This window comes from Tachysurus fulvidraco, chromosome 14, assembly GCF_022655615.1.
Source record: "Tachysurus fulvidraco isolate hzauxx_2018 chromosome 14, HZAU_PFXX_2.0, whole genome shotgun sequence".
Lineage (NCBI taxonomy): Eukaryota > Metazoa > Chordata > Actinopteri > Siluriformes > Bagridae > Tachysurus > Tachysurus fulvidraco.
This window is the reverse complement of record NC_062531.1, coordinates 681,871-704,067: the sequence shown is the minus strand read 5'-3', so window position 1 is coordinate 704,067 and position 22,197 is coordinate 681,871. Positions and strand designations below refer to the sequence as shown.

The following is a 22,197-nucleotide window of genomic DNA, read 5'->3' as shown; positions in this document are numbered from 1 at the left end:
GGAGGAAAAACCCCAAATCAGCTGAAAGGCCCAGCGAGCTGTACTGAGTTTAATATATGATAATATAAGAACACAAAACCTCATGTTCACCATAACACACAGCAAACTCAATTAGCTTAACAGTTTAAATTTTAAGATTCAGTTCCTCAAACCACTTTTACCACAGAGCTGCTGCTGTGTTCTGGATTCTGATTGGTGGTCAGATGTTGATTAATTCTCTCTAACAGCAGCTCTGACTGTAGAGGAGTTTGCAGTTTCTCAGTAAAAAAAACAAGCTGCATTATTATTATTATTATTATTATTATTATTATTATTATTATTATTATTATTATTATTATTATTATTATAAGAACTGCGTCTTTTGTTTATTTTTTGCTTTAAATATTTATTACATTTACAGCATTTAGCAGACGCCGTTAGTCAGAGCGACTTACATTTTTAGCTCATTTATACAGATGAGCAATTGAGGGTTAAGGGCCTTGCTCAGGGGCCCAGCATGGGCAGTTTGGTGGCCAAGGGATTCACGACTCATGACCTTCGATGAGTAGTCCAACACCTTAACCCCCAGACTCCCACATTCCATAATCACTTCATCTTCCGTTTTATTTTTTATTTTCATTGTTTAAGTTGAGTTTGCCTGTGTGCAATTGGCTGGTTATAAAATCATCTAAATTAAAAGCTTCTCACTGTATGTCACCCAGTCACCCCTCTCACCCCCAGTCTTTCCCAGTCCTCCCAGATTTTCACAAATCTGTCCTCCCAGTCCTCTGTTTAAAGCTTGAAAAGCCCAGAATTCTCGTTCCCTTCTGTTCTCTTTGAACAATTCAAATCTTCTCTATGGATTTCATGCCACATAAGATAAATCTGAAGTGGGAGGAACCTGTGGACCAGGAGAACCTCACGGTAGTAGCATGGATTGTTTGCCTCATGTTGACCCGAGGGAACGTTCAGGCCGAATGTCCTCACTCCTACATGATGTCTGGGTTGAAGTCCAGCTTTTTCCAGACACATTCCCATGTAAGCATCATCGATAGGAATCAGGGGGATGGAGTGAGACATGTTGTAGATAACTCTGGAAGTGAATTGTGACAGCAGGAAGCCACCACCACCACAGTAGGGAGGATAGGTGTCTGATTTATGGATTTGTACAGGGACGAAGTATTTACTGCCTTGTTGCCGGATCGGCTCCATATATTCGTTCAAGTGGCCGATAAAAAGATGTTTGCTTCCATCAATATCATCTAAGCCCTTGAGGTACTGCACCATATTGTCTGTGTTGGCAAAAATGTCATCATCTCCATTGAGGAGAAAGTGCACATCTGGGCAAAACCTCTCCATCCACTCCAGGAATAAGACCTGCTTCAGTGTGAGGTTGTAAAAGGTATCATCAAAGTCCCACTGCAGAATGTCCTGGTACTCGCGGTTCTCCAGCTCCAGGAGTTTATTCAGTTTTTCCTTCTCATAACCGTCTCCTGTGGTTCCAGATATGAACACGGTGCGGATCCACACACCGCTATGAAGCCGCTCCAAAGCCCACGTTTTACGCAGAACCTCACGCCGATCGTAGTTGGGTGGAGAACTCTTAATGACCAACAGTAGGAAAACATCTGCGGAGTTCTTTGGTCCGCCGCACTTCCCAGGATTGTTGAGGAGCATGGGGAAATGGCGACAGTGCTGGTAAAACAGGAAGTCTTGGATATTCTTTGGTAAAGTTGAGAAGTCATGAATCTTGGAGGCAGATGAGTTTAGCGTACACTTGGGGACTGAGTTTAGGAACATGTCCGGCCATGTCTCTGGTTCAGGTTTCTGCTTTCTCAAGACTTTGTCTTGTCTTATGGTTTGTGATTTCTTGCCCTGGAGGTGTATTTGCAGTATTACTAACAAACACAGAGTGGCCGTGATGAGCAGTGACACCACCTCCAGGTTCCTGGTAAATCTCCTGTGTCCTGCAAAAATCAAATCAAATAAAAATTACAATTTTATTCAGAGGGGAAAAACAAAACCTAGAATACATTTGAATATAATAATAATAATAATAATAATAATAATAATAATAATAATAATAATAATAATAATAATAATAATAATAACTATATTATTTCCTTTCCTGTAAGCACTCTCTGAAAGATGAAAAGTGATATTATATTTATTGCAATGTTCTTTATATACAGTATGTTAAATAATAAAGGACCCAATACTGAGTCAGTGACGTGGGGGTAAAACAGACCCAAATAGCGTTAAAATAAAACAGGAGTTATTAAATAAAAAGCACAAAACAGAAACCAAGTCATGACACAGGACAACATCACAACAGGAGACAACAACAGAGGCTTGACTAAATACTAATCACAATTAGACACATGAGGAACAGGTGTGCAGAGACGGGGAGAAACACCAAAGACCATTATAACCATGTGTGTGAAGTATTGCGACGTCTTCGCAATCACCAGAAAACGATAAGTTCCTGGGGTATGATGTATCAGAACGTGGCGTCAGCATGGACGATACAAAGGTGGTAGCGATCACAACCTGGCCACCACCCAGCTCTATAAAGGAGCTCCAAAGATTCCTGGGATTCGCAAATTTCTACCGTCGCTTCATTCGGGACTTCAGTCTCATCGTTACTCCACTCACCACCGTGCTTCGTGGAAACCCTAAGAAACTCATCTGGACTCCAGACATGCAATTCGCATTCGAGAGACTAAAAGGGACATTTTGCGAAGCGCCAGTACTGGTTCAGCCAGACCCCACGAAACCTTTCCGGGTAGAGGTGGACGCATCCTCCACCGGTGTGGGCGCGGTTCTGGCGCAAAGGACAGGTGAATCCCCCGCTCATCATCCATGCGCCTTTTATTCATACAAGTTCAGTTCGGCCGAGAAGAACTATGTTATTGGCGACCGTGAACTGTTAGCCATAAAAATGGCACTGGAAGAGTGGAGACACTGGCTCGAGGGAGCCAGACATCCGTTCATTGTGATCACAGATCATAAGAATCTCCAGTACTTGAAGGAGGCCAGACGAATGAACTCTAGACAAGCCAGGTGGGCTCTATTCTTTACACGGTTTAACTTCTCCATTCCTATCAACCAGGTTCAAAGAATGGACAAGCAGACGAACTATCATGGAGATTCTCACCAGAAGAAGAAAAGCTGTCTCCCGAGCCCATCCTAGCGGATAAAATCTTTGCATGCCCAATTGAATGGAGCGAGAAGGATGAGATACCAGACACTCCATCACCTCCTCCAGAGTGTCCGCCTGGACGTATGTTCGTCCCTCATTCACTCAGGACCACATTGATTGAAAAGAGTCACTCGTCTCCAGGCACGGGACATCCCGGTGTGAATCAGAGTCTCACCGTGCTGCAGCAGCGCTACTGATGGCCCAATATGAGGCAGGATGTGAACCGTTTTGTCCAGGGCTGACGGAATTGTGCAATGGCCAAGACACCCAGACAGCTTCCGTGTGGCAAGCTCCTACCTCTCCCCGTTCCTCGTCGTCCATGGTCGCATTTAGGAGTAGATATTGCCACCGATCTGCCAGTCTCTCAAGGTAATAAGTCATTTTCGTCATTGTAGATCCTTTTTCAAAAATATTAAAGCTCGTCCCAATGAAAGGTCTTCCTACAGCTATGGAGAGCGCCGAAGTGCTATTCCAGCAAGTATTCCGCCATTTCCCCTACATACTGCCCCTTACAGAAGCCCGGGTGAGAATGGAGCTCAGGAAGGTCAAGGTTAGGAAGACTGCAGGCCCAGCCTTCCTCACCTTGGTAAATGCAGGGAACACCAAAGAACTGGTGGTGGATTTCTGCAGAGACAAACACACTCTCACAAAAGCACTCTCTGGACTCTCATGAATGCCTGGGTGTTCATCTGAACAGTACATTGTACTGAACAGACAATACAGATGCCATTTCTAAGATAGAGCAGAGCAAACTCTTTCTGTTGAAGCACTAGTGAAGACCTTTTTTGCCTCAGTCATCATCTATGGATTAGTCTGCTGGTGCAGCAGCATCTCTACTACACACAGGAAGAGACTGGACAAGCTGATAAGGAAGGCCAGTGTCGTAACTCAGAGCCGGTCTCCAAGCCGACACATCACAGGGTGTCCTCTTCTCTTAGACTTTTTGGTTACTAAAAACTGTTTTAGTTAGACTTAACTGTTAGCTCTATAAATACTACAAAAACACTGAGAAATCTCCTCAGACCTGGAAGAGAATGAGCAAACTTCTTTATTGTGGTCAATCAGCCAACAATCTTTTAAGAGAAATTGCCAAGTTGAAAAATAACAAATGAAAACCCCCAAAAAGAGAATGTCATGCAAAATCAACCAAGAAAAACAAGAACTCTCGCGATGTTCTTGCAAAAATAAAAACACCCATCTTCACACACACACACGCACACACACCACACACGCACACACGCACACACACCACGCACGCACACACGCACACACACCACACACAACACGCGCGCACACACACACACACACCACGCACGCACACACACCACACACGCACACACACCACACACGCACACACACAACACGCGCGCACACATGCACACACGCGCACGCGCCCGCACACGCGCGCACACACACCTTCACCACCGAGCCCCAGATATCTTCTCAATATATACCCTGGCGCTCCTAGGAGCCTTCTCTTTAGTTCCCAGTATTTCTTGGAGTCCCAGGTGCCATATCACTTTATTTACTGGAATCACCTCCTATGTTTTCTAAATACACTGACCTAATTTCCCCTTATTCACCCTTTACCTTTTCCCCATATGCCCATTTATGGATTTTCCTCCCCTTAGTTCTCAGGGCCTAGGTCTGTGAACCAATGTCTTTTTCAGTCTACATAAAAAGTTATCGCTATGAGCTAAGGTCTGAGAACCATGGTCTTCTTCATTCTCTATAACAATTTTGTATTTGTTATTACAAATGTGCTCAGACTGACTAGGCCTGAAAGCCCCGAATCTGGTTACTTTTACTAAGTTTATGATTACAATAAACATCTTTGGCCTACAACATCGCCTACATATGTCTCATGACAGCAATTGTAATATTTTGCAAGGCCTAATACTTTACATTGGTTATAGTATTGTAAGGAATAATACTTTAATTATTTCTACTAAGATTTTTTACAACATTATTTATTATATTAAATTATACATCAGCTCAGTCCTGGGGATTCCCTTGGACACTGTAGAGAAGGTGGGGGAAAGGAGGATGGTCGCTAAGCTCTCATCATTGCAGTCACCATAATGTGCATTGTTATAAACTGTGCAATAACAACAACTTACATTTCTGTCCAATAGCAAATGTGTAATAACACCAATATAAACTAGTGCAATTAGTTTGAGAGTGTAAATACCGTACTGTTTCCTTCTTCTGCATTTTTTTCTTTACTGCTGTAACATAAAAATCTCCCCACTGTGGTATGAATGAAGCTTTATCTTATCGCAACTTATCATGTCTTAACAATAGGGACATTCTGTACAAGTGCTGTGAACTGATGTAAAGATTTCGCTCTGGATTAGGACGTCTGCCAAATGCTGAAAATATAAAGATCTATGTTGTTGTATTGGGTGAACAGTGTTCGAGAGCGTGAGCTTTATATAAGTTAATGATGATGACAGAAAGATGAGACTCACTGGTTAAAATCTACAGAATTAAAATGTTTCTAAGACTTACATGTGATAAACATTTTTGCAATTGTGCAATGACTTTATTAACAGAGATCTAAATGTGACCTGTGTGTGTGTGTGTGTGTGTGTGTGTGTGTGTGTGTGTGTGTGTGTGTGTGTGTGTGTGTGTGTGTGTGTGTGTGTGTGTCTACACATGTACAAGGTTGCTCTGCTGACAGATAAACAAACTCTGTCTTGTTCCTATGGAGAAAATGTTCTGCTCAGCGGCTCCTATTTGACTGTTTAAGTGGAAACCAGTCACTGTGTACACACACACACTGTGGTCACAACCTGACAGCAATATTTTGTGATGTAAAAAAAACTCATAACTTTTTCCTCCTCTGTGTGAAGTGGCAGCATATAGAAATGAAATGAAACATGGAGGAAACAGAGCAGCACAGTGACATCACCAGGAACAGGACAAAATCATAGCAGGGAGGCTGCTGAGAGACCTACAGCAACATTAAAGGAGCTACAGGAAGATCTCACACCTACTGATTCCTCTCAGAATGTGATAGCAGCCTCTCTCATTCTTCACATGTCTGAGCTAACAGTCTTCTTCTTCTTTGGTCTTTTCCTGTTAGGGGTCACCACTCCTGACACTCTTCTGTCACACACACAACACTCCTGACACTCTTCTGTCACACACACACAACACTCCTGACACTCTTCTGTCACATACACAACACTCCTGACACTCTTCTGTCACACACACACAACACTCCTGACACTCTTCTGTCACACACACACAACACTCCTGACACTCTTCTGTCACACACACACAACACTCCTGACACTCTTCTGTCACACACACACACAACAATCCTGACACTCTTCTGTCACACACACACAACACTCCTGACACTCTTCTGTCACACACACACACAACAATCCTGACACTCTTCTGTCACACACACACAACACTCCTGACACTCTTCTGTCACACATACACACAACACTCCTGACACTCTTCTGTCACACACACACACATAACACTCCTGACACTCTTCTGTCACATACACACAACACTCCTGACACTCTTCTGTCACACACACAACACTCCTGACACTCTTCTGTCACACACACACAACACTCCTGACACTCTTCTGTCACACACACAACACTCCTGACACTCTTCTGTCACACACACACAACACTCCTGACACTCTTCTGTCACATACACAACACTTCTGACACTCTTCTGTCACACACACACACAACACTCCTGACACTCTTCTGTCACACACACAACACTCCTGACACTCTTCTGTCACACACACAACACTCCTGACACTCTTCTGTCACACACACAACACTCTCTCTCGTTCATACACATTTATTCTGTCTTACTACCACTGACTTTCATTCTCCTCAGATCCTTCCTCACCTCATCCTATTCACTTCTTCTTCCAGTCTTTCCCTGTCATTTTCCTCACAAATCAGCTCTTCAAAATACTCCTTCCATCTTCTCTGCACACTGTCCTCACCTGTCAGCACCTTCCCATCTCTATCTCTGTCTCCCTAATCTGTACAAGTCCTCCTCACCTTCCTCATGTCTAACCCTGTGTACAACTCATCGTATGCTTTCTGCTTTGTCTTCATCACGTCCCTCTTCACTCTCTCTGTGATTCCTTGTAATCATTTCTACTTTCTTCAGTCCTTTCTACACCTCACTTCTTTTTAGCCTCTTCCTCTGAATGTTGTCCTGTGTTTCCTCATTCCACCACCAAATACAGCTCACAGTATACTCATTTATCTCAACTCTAACATTTCCAAGTATGTTCTGTGTATTTATTTGTGATCTCCAGGAAATGTGTATAAAGTCACAGATTGGTGACACAGTGTAGAGAGAAAGCAGTAAAATGGAGATTTCATTGCTTACCGAAAATCCTCTGCAGCACCACCATTTTCACCTGAAACAGTTTCAGACCTTGTGTTAATACAGAGAGCGAAACAGACACAGACATAATGTTCACTTTATTTATTTTTTTTTTGGGGGGGGGGGGGGTTTGGGTGTCTGTGTGTGCCCGTGTGTATAGCATCATCCACCCCCCACCATCCCCCATCCCAGTTGTAAGTAGGGTTGCCACCTTCAATACAGAAAAATAAGGGACGCCTGCCACAGCGGGGGCCACACCCCTCGGGGCCACGATGACCACAGTCCCGATGGCGTGCCAGTGGCGGTATATCATAACTTAAAACATGTATTCATAAAAATATTAATATTGATACCAATGGACATTATAATAAGACGTCTGCTATTGAAATCAGTGTGAACAGATGCACTCAGTCTCTCACTGTCACAACTTAAGTGGTCATATTGAATACACAGCTATGACAATAATAAATATACACCAACAAACTGTGACTGTGAACACAAAAATAAGCTTTTGGAGGAACTTGTGAGATGTGAACCATATTTTATTAACTTATTATTAAATTAACAGATCCATAACTTAGTAATTATATCTTGCAAACTTGCAAAAGATCTTCCATGAACATCATGAACATAATAACATCAGTGGATGTATATCAGTGTATCAGTGAATATCAGCGGACCAGAAGTGATAGTGTGCAGTATTGGAGCAGGTCAGGCCTACTTTCTTTTATAAGTGTACTTCTTGTCACTCCGTGCAGCACTGAGAAGCTGTTTGTCTTTCAAACATCTACAGAAAACTCTCAACAGGACTGCAACGTTAAAAGTGATCACGAGCTCACTCCTGATGAGCTCCACAGGAGAGCTTCCTGCTGTCAGTCCATTTGTTGGCTATGATCAATGATCATTCTAGAAATGATCCTTTCCACATAACCAGCATCCACTGGTTGTGTGGACACGGGCGGGGGGGGATGGGGGGGGGGGGTTTATCTGGAGACGCCATCGTTTCATATGGATTTTCTGTCACTCTGACTCTGTCAAAAGAACCGGCGAGGCGGCGTCCCGCCCTCCTCTGACTCTGATTGGCCGTGATTCACGGCCTGTAACCCTAAAACAAACCAATCAAACCAACGATGGCAACGAGTATTACCCAATCAGGGGCAGAATAGGACGCATCTCCACACAATGCGGGTGGGGTGATGTGCATGGGATGCTGTATAAGATGTATGTAGATGTCGCCTTGGGGTCCTAAAAATGCGTCAAAACCGCCGCCATCTTTGTACGGTGCTCCTTTACCTCAAACACATGGACGATGCCGGACTTCTGTGCTGCGTTTGTTTGTTAAAACGAAATAAATCTAAAAACCAGACAGAAGGGATTACATTACACACGTGAGAATGTGTTTTATGGTGATGAATGTTAGGGAATTATATTTCTTGTTCCGTTGGTTTGTTTTGTGACAGTTAGGAAATCAGACGTTTGTAGATTCCGAAGCTCTTAATAAGGACATTAAAAATTGACCCATGTTTTGTTTTGTTTTTTTGCTTAAAGGTGAAAAGACGGAACTTTCTGTATGTTCTGTAAGATTCCCTTATCTGTCTAACATATTTTATTAGATTGTCCTGGACTTAACACAAGCAGAACGCTCTTTTATTACATTACTTCACTTAAGGACAGATTTAATTATATTATGTTTGAAAAGGGTTTGGATTTTTTTTTAACGTATGTTAATTAAAATAAAAAAAGTTATATTTGTTTTGTTTTTATTACATTTATATTTGTGTTTTTGTAATTGAATTTTGCCATGAAAATAGCTTTTGATTGCTGACATGGTATTAAATATAATAATCTGAATCTGAATGTGTTTGTAGATTCCCAAGTGATAAACAGAGACGTCAGTCATGGACAAGTTGCAGGGAAACTAAACACTTAAGTCAGCTGACGGTCCAGGATGTCACCAGTTAGCTTGGCAGTGTAACACACAAGTTCAGCCTCAAAGTCCAACTTTTTTATTTATTTATTTTTTTGTTTATGTGACACTTTATTACATACTTATTTAATGTGGCAAAGGTATTGCAGGAAGGGAAATATAATAGAAAAACTGATAATAGGAAATAAAAGATTGAACAGTCTTTGGCACCTCGACTATCTCACTTTCACATTATGTTCCTGTTGAATTTGTGATTTGCTTCCAACTGGAAACTGCTTTATTTATATATATATATATATATATATATATGTGTGTGTGTGTGTGTGTGTGTGTGTGTGTGTACCGTAGCAACACTGCTAGCTACAATAGTGTGACTATACATGTTAATTTATAATCACACACACACACACACACACACACACACACACACACACACACACACACACACACACACACACACCATTGTAGCAGTGTTACATGCAGTAGGCTATAAGGTAAGTAGTGATTGTTCATTTGAAGTTTACTCAAGTGGAAGAATGTAAATAATAAACTTACACCTACTAGCATTATGCATTATAATGCGAAAAAGTAGATTAATTTATATCAAAACCTTAAAAAAAAAAAAAGAAATCGCATTCATGACGTTTTATGTTGATTTTATTACTTACTTGCCTACATTGACGCTAATGCATTAAGAGGAGGGGGTCCCCCGTACCAAGATGGCGGCTCTATTGATGCATTCGTTCCAATGTACTGCCCTATACATGGCGACATCTAGTGCATATATATCTATGCTGTATAATGTGGACCTATGTAAAATACGGGACAAATCGCACCACGTATTGATTTGATACAGGACGCGTCATTTTGCCTGTAAATATGGGACGATTCCGTATTTCACAGGACGGGTGTAAGAGGTGAGCATTAAGTACAAGACAGAAAGACATGAAGACACCTTCATACAGTTCTGTTACACAGGAATCTTCGTCACAGAAGAATGTTAAACGTTACGTTTTACACAACACAACACACACTGACTAGAAAATCACTTTAACTCTGGACTTGTACAGCACAGTGCCACTTTATACACTATTTACACACCATACTGTATCTGGACACTTTAAGGACAATCTTTAAAATCCATACACACTTATCTATATGTATATTTATGCATATGTATATACAATATGTCTCCTCCTATTTTCATATTTTATATCATTTTTTATAGTTTTCTTATATAGTTTATACATTTTTATTTATCTATCTCCTTTTTTTTTATCCTAAATTGCATCACCTTTTATTCTTATACCGGACAGATGCATAAAGCATTTCACTGCATGACGTACCCTGTATGTATGTGTATGTGACAAATAAAAATTTGATTTGATTTGGGCAAAAGTGAAGATAACCAAATCAACATCATCACCTCGTCTAACTGGGTCTACACTTAACAGGAATGCACTAATTAAATATTATTAATATTGTTAAATTAATTTAATAATAAATGAATATTAAATATTTAGAGTTTTTTCCCTCGCACTAACACCATAACCATAAATGGAAAAGAATTAAATCTTAATTACTTGAATAATGTCTTCTGTGTCTTCTGTTCATTATTCCTTTTACATTTACATGTGATACAAATTTAAATTTATTTATAAAGGACTGAAATTTATAAAGGACTTAAAATCAGACATCAAACTGTTCACAAGTCTCTCAGGACAAACCTTAACTTAGTCAGTAAGGAACAAACAGAGAGAAACTCAGACAGAAAAGAAACTCTCTCTACTTTTATGATTACTGTTCATTTCTACACCACATTAAAAGCTGAAGCAACTGAACACACACACACACACACACACACGCACACACACACACACAGACACAATAAATAAAAAAAGATTTACCTGTAATATGAACTCAAACAAGCTGGACAATGAAAGAGGTTAAGAAGAGAAAGTATCAGCCATCAGGATGTGTGTGTGTGTGTGTGTGTGTGTGCGTGTGTGTGTTTGTGTGCGTGTGTGTGTGTGTGCGTGTGTGTGTGTGCTCTGAACACTTAAGTTCATTTCAGCATTACCAGTTCAAACACTTGTTAATAACCTATAGGCCCTCCCCTGAACAGAGAGGAAGAGACAGGAGAAGAGGGAAAATAAGAGTGTGCAACACAGAAATAGTGAAATCACACCCACAGAGGTACATTTTCCTTTCAGCCACCCAGAAACACACACACACACACACACACACACACACACACACACACACACACACATAAAGACTCAATGACTATTGCCCCATTGCACTCACACCCATCTTTATGAAGTGCTTCGAGAAGCTCGACATGAGGCACATGAAGACCCAGTTACCACCCTCACTGGACCCCCTACAGTTCACATATCGTACAAACCGCTTCACAGACGATGCCATTGCCACGGCCCTTTATTTAGCCCTCACCCACCTGGACAATAAAGACACTTATGTATAAAGGCTGTTCATAGACTTTAGTTCAGCTGGGACTGAACACGTCTCTCTGCAACTGGATCCTGGACTTCCTGACTAGGAGACCTCAGTCAGTCTGGATCGGGAACAGCATCTCCAGCACCACCACACTGAACACTGGAGCCCCTCAGGGCTGTGTGCTCAGTCCACTGCTGTTCACATTGCTGACTCACGACTGTGCAGCAATGCACAGATCGGACCATATCATCAAGTTCGCAGATGACACGACTGTGGTGGGTCTCATCAGCAAGAACAAGGAGTCAGCATACAGTGAGGAGGTGCAACATCTAACTACAGTACCTGGTGTAGAGCCAACAACGTGTCTCTGAATGTCAAAGAGATGGTTGTTGACTTCAGAAGAGCACAGAGCGACCACTCTCCGCTGAACATCGATGGATCTTCTGTAGAGATCGTCAAGAGCACCAAATTTCTTAGTGTTCATCTAGTGAAGAACTTCACCTGGTCACTCAACACCAGCTCCATAACCAAGAAAGTCCAGCAGCGTCTCTACTTCTTATGAAGGCTGAGTAAGGCACATCTCCCTCCCCCCATCCTGACCATGTTTTTCAGAGGGACCATTGAGAGCATCCTGAGCAGCTGCATCACTGTCTGGTTTGGGAACTGCACCATCTCAGATCGCAAGATCCTGCAGCAGATAGTGAGGACAGCTGAGAAGTTCATTGGTGTCTCTCTTCCCTCTATCATGGACACTTACACCACACGCTGCATCTGCAAAGCCAAAAGTATTGTGGACCTCAGACACCTCACACACACTCTTCACCCCACACACCCCTTACACACACACACTGTCCTGCACTGCCTTTTGTTTTGCACTGTCTTCTTGTCCTGTGTCCCATACTGTGTACACCAGGTTGTAAAGATAAACTTTGTGTGTCTATGACTAATTTACTTCAGTCCTTATCTGTGTTGTTCTATGTTGTTCAAACACACCATTATCAGGGGTTCTTCCTGTTTGAAGGACAACAGATGGATTTCGTGTGAACAGAGCAGTACAGAGACAGACTAGACTTGGGGTTGTAGTAAGACAAGGAGGAAGATGAAGATGAGGAATCTGATAAAACTGGAGTAAAAGCTGCACCAGATCCCAAAGGGAGCAGTGACATGGACTTTATGTCCACAGGTTGATTTACACTCTGAAGTCCTGCTGTTTTGTGTAGCTGTATGGAGCACCAGGAGTCTGGAGGAACGTGGTTTTATTTCACGGTGAACTGCATCAGATATAAATATATATATATACACACGCACACATGCACACAGAATATACATATATATACACCTGCACACACACACACACACACACACACACACACACACACACACACACACACACACACACACACTATACATATACACATACACACACACACATATCACAATATTATTACTGAAATATTATCATTAAACAAAAAATACATAATAAATAGACAGTTTATTGCTCACACTCTTGACTTGTGATGAAGTCACATTTTATTTCAGCAAGATGATCTGAAGGAACCACAAATAAATACATTTTAATTTCTCAACTAATAAATACAACTACAGCATTGTTTCCCCATCAAAAAAACATTCACAGGCATCATCAGTGTGACACACACACACACACACACACAAACAAACACAACAGAGCCTTAAACAAACCCACACACACACTTGTGCACCCCCAAGCAGGCATGATCACTCTTTAAACAGGGGAAGGACAAAAGCTGATTTCCATATAAGTGGAATTTCATTCGAATCAGGTGACAGGTTACTTGGAGTTAGAACCTGCACAACTGACCCGACTACAGGCTGCACGGCGACAGCGGTCGGGGACGACAGACCCGAGATTAGAGGAGTGTGTTCACTTCCGTTCAGTTCTGCAGCATGAACAGCTCCAGTACTGTTACTGGTCCAGTACAGAACCTCATTAATCCAGTCCACAGCCAGACCCACAATCCCACTGACTCCAGAGAACATCACTGAGGGTTCATGATCTAATGCATCCAGAACCATCCTGAGAACACACACAGTTCAGAGATCAGTACACGTGTGTGTGTGTGTGTGTGTGTGTGTGTGTGTGTGTGTGTGTGTGTGTGTGTGTGTGTGTGTGTGTGTGTGTGTGTGTGTGTGTGTGTGTGTGTGTGTGTGTGTGTGTTCTCAGTACCCGTACATGTGTGTGTGTGTTCAGTACCTATTGATGTGTTTAATGTTGTTCAATATTGGTCGAGTTTAGTGTGTGTTCAGTACCTGCGTGTGAGTGTTCAGTACCTGTACACGTGTGTTTGTTCAGTACCTGTTCGTGTGTGTGTTCAGTACCTGTACACGTGTATGTGTTAAGTACCTGTACACGTGTGTGTGTTCAGTACCTGTACACATGTGTGTGTGTTCCTATTGATGTGTTTAATGTTGTTCAATGTTGGTCCAGTACAGTGTGTGTGTGTGTGTTCAGTACCTGTACACATGTGTGTGCTCAATACCTGTATGTTTGTGTGTTCAGTACAGTGTGTGTGTGTGTGTGTGTGTTCAGTACCTGTAGATGTGTTCAGTGTTGGTCCAGTACAGTGTGTGTGTTCAGTACCTGTAGATGTGTTCAGTACAGTGTGTGTGTGTGTTCAGTACCCGTAGATGTGTTCAGTGTCGGTTGAGTACAGTGTGTGTGTTCAGTACCTATAGATGTGTTCAGTGTCGTTCCAGTACAGTGTGTGTGTGTGTGTGTGTGTGCGTGTGTGTGTGTTCAGTACCTGTAGATGTGTTCAGTGTTGGTCCAGTACAATGTGTGTGTGTGTGTGTGTGTGTGTGTGTGTGTGTGTGTGTGTGTGTGTGTGTGTGTGTGTGTGTGTGTGTGTGTGTGTGTGTGTGTGTGTGTGTGTGTATGTGTGTGTGCGTGTGTGTGTGTGTGTGTGTGTGTGTGTGTGTGTGTGTGTGTGTGTGTGTGTGTGTGTGTGTGTGTGTGTGTGTGTGTGTGTGTGTGTGTGTGTGTGTGTGTGTGTGTGTGTGTGTGTGTGTGCGTGCACAGTGTCTTGCCGTGGAGTTCCACATGGAGCACATGGAATGCTTTGAGACAATGTCCATTGTTAAAAGCTCTATACAAATAAATTTAAATAGAAATAAATTGAATATCTGTAACATGCACTAGTGCGCCATCTGCAGGCCCCAACCAGAAGGGCAAAAAACTCTTCTCTCCACAAAATCTCAAACAAAAGGTTTTTCTCAGATTTTATATACATACAAATTTCACATACAGAAATTACTGCACACTCGGATGTGATGCTGTAGTGTAACAATCTGCTGGTGAGGGAGTGAGAAACCTCCTACAGTCTGAAATTGATAAAATATAATAGAATTGTAGCTCATCACTTTAATTAGCAAAAGTTTAAATTCAATCTTATAATAAAGTGTAAAATTTTAATTCTGTTTATTTACATCACAATCTGTTCACTGACACAAAGCCTAACGTCACTCGGACTCAGAATCAGTTCAGACTCAGATTTCATTGTAAAGTTTATATGTGAGAAATGGAACACAGGAAATGATCTAAACTCAACCACAAAACTTCACTCATGAGTGAAAATAAAGCTGTAGATTTCTGATGTGTACATTTTGGAGTGTAGTGACATGTTTCTCACCACATGGCTGAAATATAATAAAGGCATCAGATCATCACGATCTGCTCTATCACTCAGTATTTTACTGGAACACACGCAGTGTTTCACAGTGTTTCTTAGTTCCTCTGTGCAGATGTTAAGCATTTTAATAACTCACTGTAGCAGTAAAGAGACTTTAGGGCAAGTAAAAGTTCTGACTTCCCCAAAACCACGTCAGGGTTTCTGCTGACTGACTTCAGATGAAGCCCTCATCTTTAACCCAGGCTGACATGTGGGCTATCATCTACCTGCTCCTCACACACACATACACACACACACATACACACGCATGCACACACACGCGCACACACGCACACACACACACACAAGCACACACACACACACACACACACACACACACACGTACACACACACACACACACAAGCACACACACACGTATACACATACACAGACACACACACACACATACACGCATACACACACATACACACACACACACACACACACACACACACGCATAAACACACACACAGACAGAAACATGCATACACACACACACGCATACACACGCACAGACAGAAACATGCATACACACACATACACATACACACACACACATACACACAAACACGCAGACACACACAGACACAAATGCGTACACACACACACGGCCTATTGGTTAGAGAGTCTGACTCGTAATCCTAAGGTTGTGAGTTCGAGTCTCGGGCCGGCCACGACTGAGGTGCCCTTGAGCAAGGCACCGAACCCCCCAACTGCTCCCCGGGCACCGCAGCATAAATGGCTTCCCACTGCTCCGGGTGTGTGTTCACGGTGTGTGTGTGTTCACTGCTGTGTGTGTGCACTTTGGATGGGTTAAATGCAGAGAAGGAATTCTGAGTATGCTCCACTGTACTTAGCCGTATGTCACGTCACTTTCACAACCGCTCCGGCACGTTCTCAGTACACTGTTTTACATACATACAATTTTCTGGTTCCTGTTCCTTTATCCAAATTTAATTCAAATTTATTTGTATAGAGATTTTAACAATGGTCGTCGTCTCAAAGCAGCTTTACAGAACATAAACATAGAACAAAAGGTTGATATAAAGAATAATATAAAGATTAATATAACACAAAATACAAGATTAATATTAGATATATATATAAATGTGTATGTATTTATCCCCAATGAACAAGTCTGAGGTGACTCAGGTGACTGTGGGGAGGAAAAACTCCCTTAGATGGTAAAGGAAGAAACCTTGAGAGGAACCAGACTCAAAGGGGAACCTCATCCTCATCTGGGTGACACTGGGGGTGTGATTATATAACCTCATCCTCATCTGGGTGACACTGGGGGTGTGATTATATAACCTCATCCTCATCTGGGTGACACTGGGGGTGTGATTATATAACCTCATCCTCATCTGGGTGACACTGGGGGTGTGATTATATATATACAGTCTAATAAATGTTATATTGATGAGGAGATTGTTTCCTCAAAGACCACATGGAGTTGGTATCTCCTCTTTGAACGTTCATGACCTTCAAGAAGTGTAACACATCTGGAGCTGGTACAATGTCTGGATGCCTCAAGATGGTAGAAAGAGAGAAGCAGTGGAGAGGAATTAATGTAGCTGCTGTTCATAATATTAACAAGCACTAGATGGTAATGTGCATTTGGTCTGATGTAATAGAGCACAATATTATGGGATGTATTATATGTACGCCTGACTAAAGAGATGAGTTTTTAATCTACATTTAAACTGGGAAAGTGTGTCTGAGCCCCGAACACTATCAGGAAGACTATTCCAAAGTTTGGGAGCTAAATAAGGAAACGCTCTACCACCTTTAGTAGACTTAGATATTCTGGGAACTAGCAGAAGTCCTGAGTTTTGTGATGTCAGAGAGCGTGAAGGATTGTAACGTGTTAGAAGACTAGTTAGATACATGGGAGCTAAACCATTAAGAGCCTTGTACGTAAGTAGCAGCAGTTTGTAATCAGTTCTAAACTTAAAGGCAGGGTCTCCGATTTTTCAGAAATGCTTCAGAAAACTGAGTCATGCCGAATAATAAACAAAAATCAAAACAAAAATGAAATCTAACGTGTAGCCAATGAGCAGAAAGGGGCGTGTCTTGTCGATATGGGCGGAGAGAGTGTTGAGTGCGCATGTGTGACGTTAGCAGAAAGCGGTTTTAACATCGACATGGAGGTTAAAAACAAAGAAAGAAAGAGAAGAAAGACTTACGATAAGGCAAGAAGTAGGACGTGTTAATATAGGATCAGCTTTCCAGCGCTGGAGAGAACTGAAGGAGCAGGAAGTTGGCCACATATTCACAGGTTGGAGATTCCCGAGTCAATAACTCCTGAGCTAAACGCTGTTACAGTGGTACCCCGCTTATTGATCTTAATCCGTTCCATAAAACCGGTCAAAATGCGAAAAGGTCGGAGAGCGAATGTAATTATCCCATAAGAAATGGTTACCCGATTAATCCGTTCCCGACCTCCACCGATACCCAATAATTAACCATTTTTGCCCCGTTTTTAGCAGTATTAATACTAAATTATACATAAAATAATACAGGTACATAAATAATATTGTATATAATACTGTAAAAAGTATAAATTAAAAACTTTGCCATATCTATCAGAATACATTGATAGATACTGAAGTCGTCCTTCCAGTACTCTTTCAGGGTCAAATTGCAGGAATTGGTCATGCTAAAACACTTACGAAACAGGTGTTTGGTGTAGAGTTTTTTAAAGTTTGCTATGATCATCTGATCCATAGGCTGAATGAGGGAGGTCATATTTGATGGCAGAAATTTGACTGTAATCCAGTCAAACTCAGCCTCCAACTCATCGCCTAAATCTGGAGGATGTGCCGTTGTCCAGGACAAGCAAGCATTTCAACAGCAAACCTTTCTTCCGACAAACCGAAGTTTAATTTACGATAGATGCTCTCTCCACGAAGGCTGAGGCGAGACTGGGAAGATCCTTCCCCTCGCACTACATGGGTCGAGGTCGATAAGCAGGGATTTGGTCGTTCAGCAGGTGCAAATTTCGCTCAAACAACTGTTCGCTAAGCGAAAAGGTCGATGTCCGAGCCGGTCGATAAGCGGAGTACCACTGTACTACACAAATAACACCTCTTTTCTATCGTAGTAATATAGAGAGGCAGCTACAACTGCGTTTTGTGTAGTAACAGCGTTTAGCTCAGTTATTGACTCGGGAAACTCCAATCTGTGAATGTGTGGCCGACTTTACTTAAGACGCCGAGGCGCTTTTTTCCTTCTCGATAGGTGAGTAACGTTGGTTTTGCTTTGTTACACAGAACTAATATATGCCTTTGTCCTTTACATCATTATGCTTGTGTGTCATTTTTGCTTGTTTGTTTATCTGCAATTTATCGTATTGTTCTTCCCTTCAGCTATGATAAAGACACGTTTCTTTCCATTATTTGCCTGGGTTATGTATGTATGTGTGGGCGGAGCTATCGATACAGGGGTGGGACCCATTTGGGTTAGGGGCGTGTTTGTTTTGGTGATTTCAAATGTCAACATTGGCTTTCAAAAATCGGAGACCCCACCTTTAAAGGGTAGCCAGTGTAGAGATGATAAAATTGGGGTTATATGGTCATACTTTCTTGTCCTAGTGAGAAGTCTGGCAGCTGCATTTTGGACTAACTGTGGGTTATTTATTAAAGATGCAGGACAACCACCTAGTAATGCATTACAATAGTCCAGTCTAGAGGTCATGAAGGCATGAACGTCTCTAGGTTACGACCGTAACCATAGTTCCCTGAGGAACGAGACGCTGCGTCGAAACGCTATGGGAACGCCCTCTGTGTGACCGTGCTCTGAACCACGTGTGTAATCTGACCAATAGGCTTTGGAACGTGACGTCATCGGCGGGTGACGTCGCGTAAACAGGAAGCTACAAATGGCTGCGAGATGGACAAGACGCTAGCTCCTGTGAGAGAAGGTAAGCGCCGCAGGGATGCAGGGAGTGTGGCACGGAGACGCAGCGTCTCGTTCCTCAGGGAACTATGGTTACGGTCGTAACCTAGAGACGTTCCCTTTTGGAACTCGAGCTGCGTCGAAACGCTATGGGAACGAGTGTCCAATCACGCCACACTGACCAGACCCTGCTTAGAGAGTGAGGGCCTCGGCACCTGCACGTAGAACAGAGGAGCCCGGGGTGGCTCTGAGGTCAAGGACATAGAACTCGACAGAGGGGACAGTGCGAGGTTTCCCGGGTCGCAAACAGATCCACCTGGGCTCTGTAGAACCTCCGCCATATGAACTCCACCACCTCTGGGTGGAGACGCCATTCCCCAGGCCTCGGCCCCTGCCTCGACAGGGCATCTGCTCTGACATTCAACCATCCCGGGATATAAATGGCCCTCAAAGAGAGGAGTCTGTCACCGAGACCACAAGAGGACCGCTCGTGCTAACTTGTACAAAGGGCAAGATCGGAGGCCCCCTTGGTGGTTGATGTAGGAGACCTCCGCAGTATTGTCCGTGCGGACCAATACATGGCGATCTCTCAGGTCCGGGAGGAAGTGTTTTAACCCCAAAAACACCGCCATCATCTCCAGGCAATTTATGTGCCACGAGAGACGTGGGCCGCTCCACAGACCTTGGGCGGAGTGGCCACTCATGACCGCACCCCACCCCGTGAGGGAGGCGTCTGTCGTTAGCGTCACGCGGCGACATGGAGCCCCCAACACGGGGCCTTGGGACAGAAATGTTCGGTCTTTCCAAACATCCAAGGCTCGAAGGGCACGCCACGAGACCTTGATGGAACGATATGGGTTTCCCCTAAGAGAAAACCCCCTGCCCCGAAGCCACCACTGGAGGGGCGTCATGTGCAGGAGGCCGAGCGGGATTACGCTGGACGCCGCAGCCATGAGCCCTAGCAGCCTCTGGAACCGCTTCACAGTGAGTGGCTGGCCTTCCCGCACTCTCCTGACTGAGGTGAGGATGACTTCGACCCGAGCAGGTGACAACCGTGCCTACATCCGGGCCGAGTCCCAGATCACGCCCAAAAAGGTGGTTCTCTGTGCTGGAGAGAGCACGCTTTTGCTGGCGTTTAGCCGAAACCCGGGCACCTTCATGCAGGCGAGGACGACATCTCGATGACGCAATGCCTGGCACTCCGACTGAGCCAGAATCAGCCAGTCGTCGAGGTAGTTTAAAATGCGGATGCCCTGGAGCCACAGCGGGGTCAGTGCTGCGTCGACGCATTTCGTGAAGGTGCGGGGCGAGAGTGCTAGGCCGAACGGGAGGACCCGATATTGGTAAGCTTCGCCCCCGAAAGCAAACCTCAGGAACCTCCTGTGTGAAGGAAGGATGGAAACGTGAAAGTACGCGTCTTCCAGATCTATTGTGACGAACCAGTCCCCTGACCTGATCTGGCGGCGGGCCTCCCCCATCCGTACAGAGACTTTGGGCGGAAGTGGAGGGAGGTGCCCGCTGGAGGGGGGCCATGCTCTGAATCACATCCTGTGGCAGAGCCAACGGCCTACCGCCCTGGTGGTGCAGGGGAAGGATGGGCACCGTCACGTGAACTAGCTTCTCAGCATCAGATACAGACAGGATGTTTCTCAGCTTGGTGATATTTCTAAGGTGGAAGAAGGCTGTGTTTGTAATATGATGATATAAGTTTAAAGACAAGTTGCTTAGTTGCTACCTTAGGATGATGCATTTGGGGATTTATGCTACACATTTTTCTGCTTTGCAACCAGGTGCGGAAACCAGGAAACAAAATACAGTTGAATGCATATCTTTGTACACCCTTAACCTGTTATGATACATCCTGCTAATTAGATTAGACAAGTATGTCATTTAGCCTATCAGTTAGCCTTAGACAATAAAGATTGATAAAGGTAATAATTAACTCAGATGTGCAAGCAGTCTAGACCCAACCGTAAGATTCAATTCTTATCAGATTACTCACACAGATTAGATTACTCACACAATTTCTACATGGCTGCTAATAAACTGTTGATTAGCTTTTGCTAAAACTCGTCCACTAATGAAAACACACACCTTTACTGTATTTAGTAAGTGACATGTTTATGTTCGACTTGTGCTGTCAGCGGTCATTAATATTCAGTACTCAGTTACAGCAGTCTATCATTCCTTTCCTGACTAATTCTTCTATGAACAAATAGTTCAAAGTTTCTTCAACTTCCGTTCAGACATGTCCATGTCCTGTCCATCACTCATACACACGATCGTACACAACCTCGCTCCTGCACACAGCACAGCTGCCTGTAGGGAGTGGACGTTAGCATGGGTCATTTCTTAATAAGTGACTGTTATGTGCTTGAGTGGCTTTTATGGATCTGCTGGAATTCCCCTGACATGGTGATTCATGGGGCTGGTGGTGGTAGCGTCATTTTTAGAGTTACTCTTGTCCAATCCCCTCTTTACTCCTCTCCAGTCAGAGTTGTGCTTGTTCTGTACAGTTCATTAAAAGTTAGATGCTCTTATGTCCTTAAAAACTCATTAATAAGCTTTATCTGATAAACAACGAGAACATGGGACCTAAAGCAGAAAACAACTTTAAGGGCAGAAGATGAAATGGGTTTTATTG

The 22,197-nt window shown here is 43.2% G+C and overlaps 1 protein-coding gene across 1 annotated transcript; it reads right to left on the bottom strand.

The window, feature by feature from the left end:
- Positions 1-373: 373 nt before the first annotated feature.
- On the bottom strand, positions 374-11,526 carry LOC125146324 (N-acetyllactosaminide beta-1,3-N-acetylglucosaminyltransferase 3-like). The gene is made up of 3 exons (XM_047822849.1): positions 11,399-11,526; positions 7,568-7,598; positions 374-1,946 (listed from the first exon to the last, which is right to left on the bottom strand). Exons 2-3 carry the CDS (start codon positions 7,590-7,592, stop codon positions 772-774), a joined length of 1,200 nt encoding a protein of 399 aa, XP_047678805.1. The 5' UTR covers positions 7,593-7,598; positions 11,399-11,526; the 3' UTR covers positions 374-771.
- Between the last annotated feature and the right edge of the window lie 10,671 nt (positions 11,527-22,197).

Bases quoted from the DNA above. Each gene is read 5' to 3' on its own strand.
- LOC125146324 (XM_047822849.1), bottom strand. From the start codon at position 7,592: ATGGTGGTGCTGCAGAGGATTTTCG. The intron at 1,947-7,567 runs GTAAGCAATGAA...TGATTTTTGCAG, and splicing joins GGTGCTGCAGAGGATTTTCG to GACACAGGAGATTTACCAGG.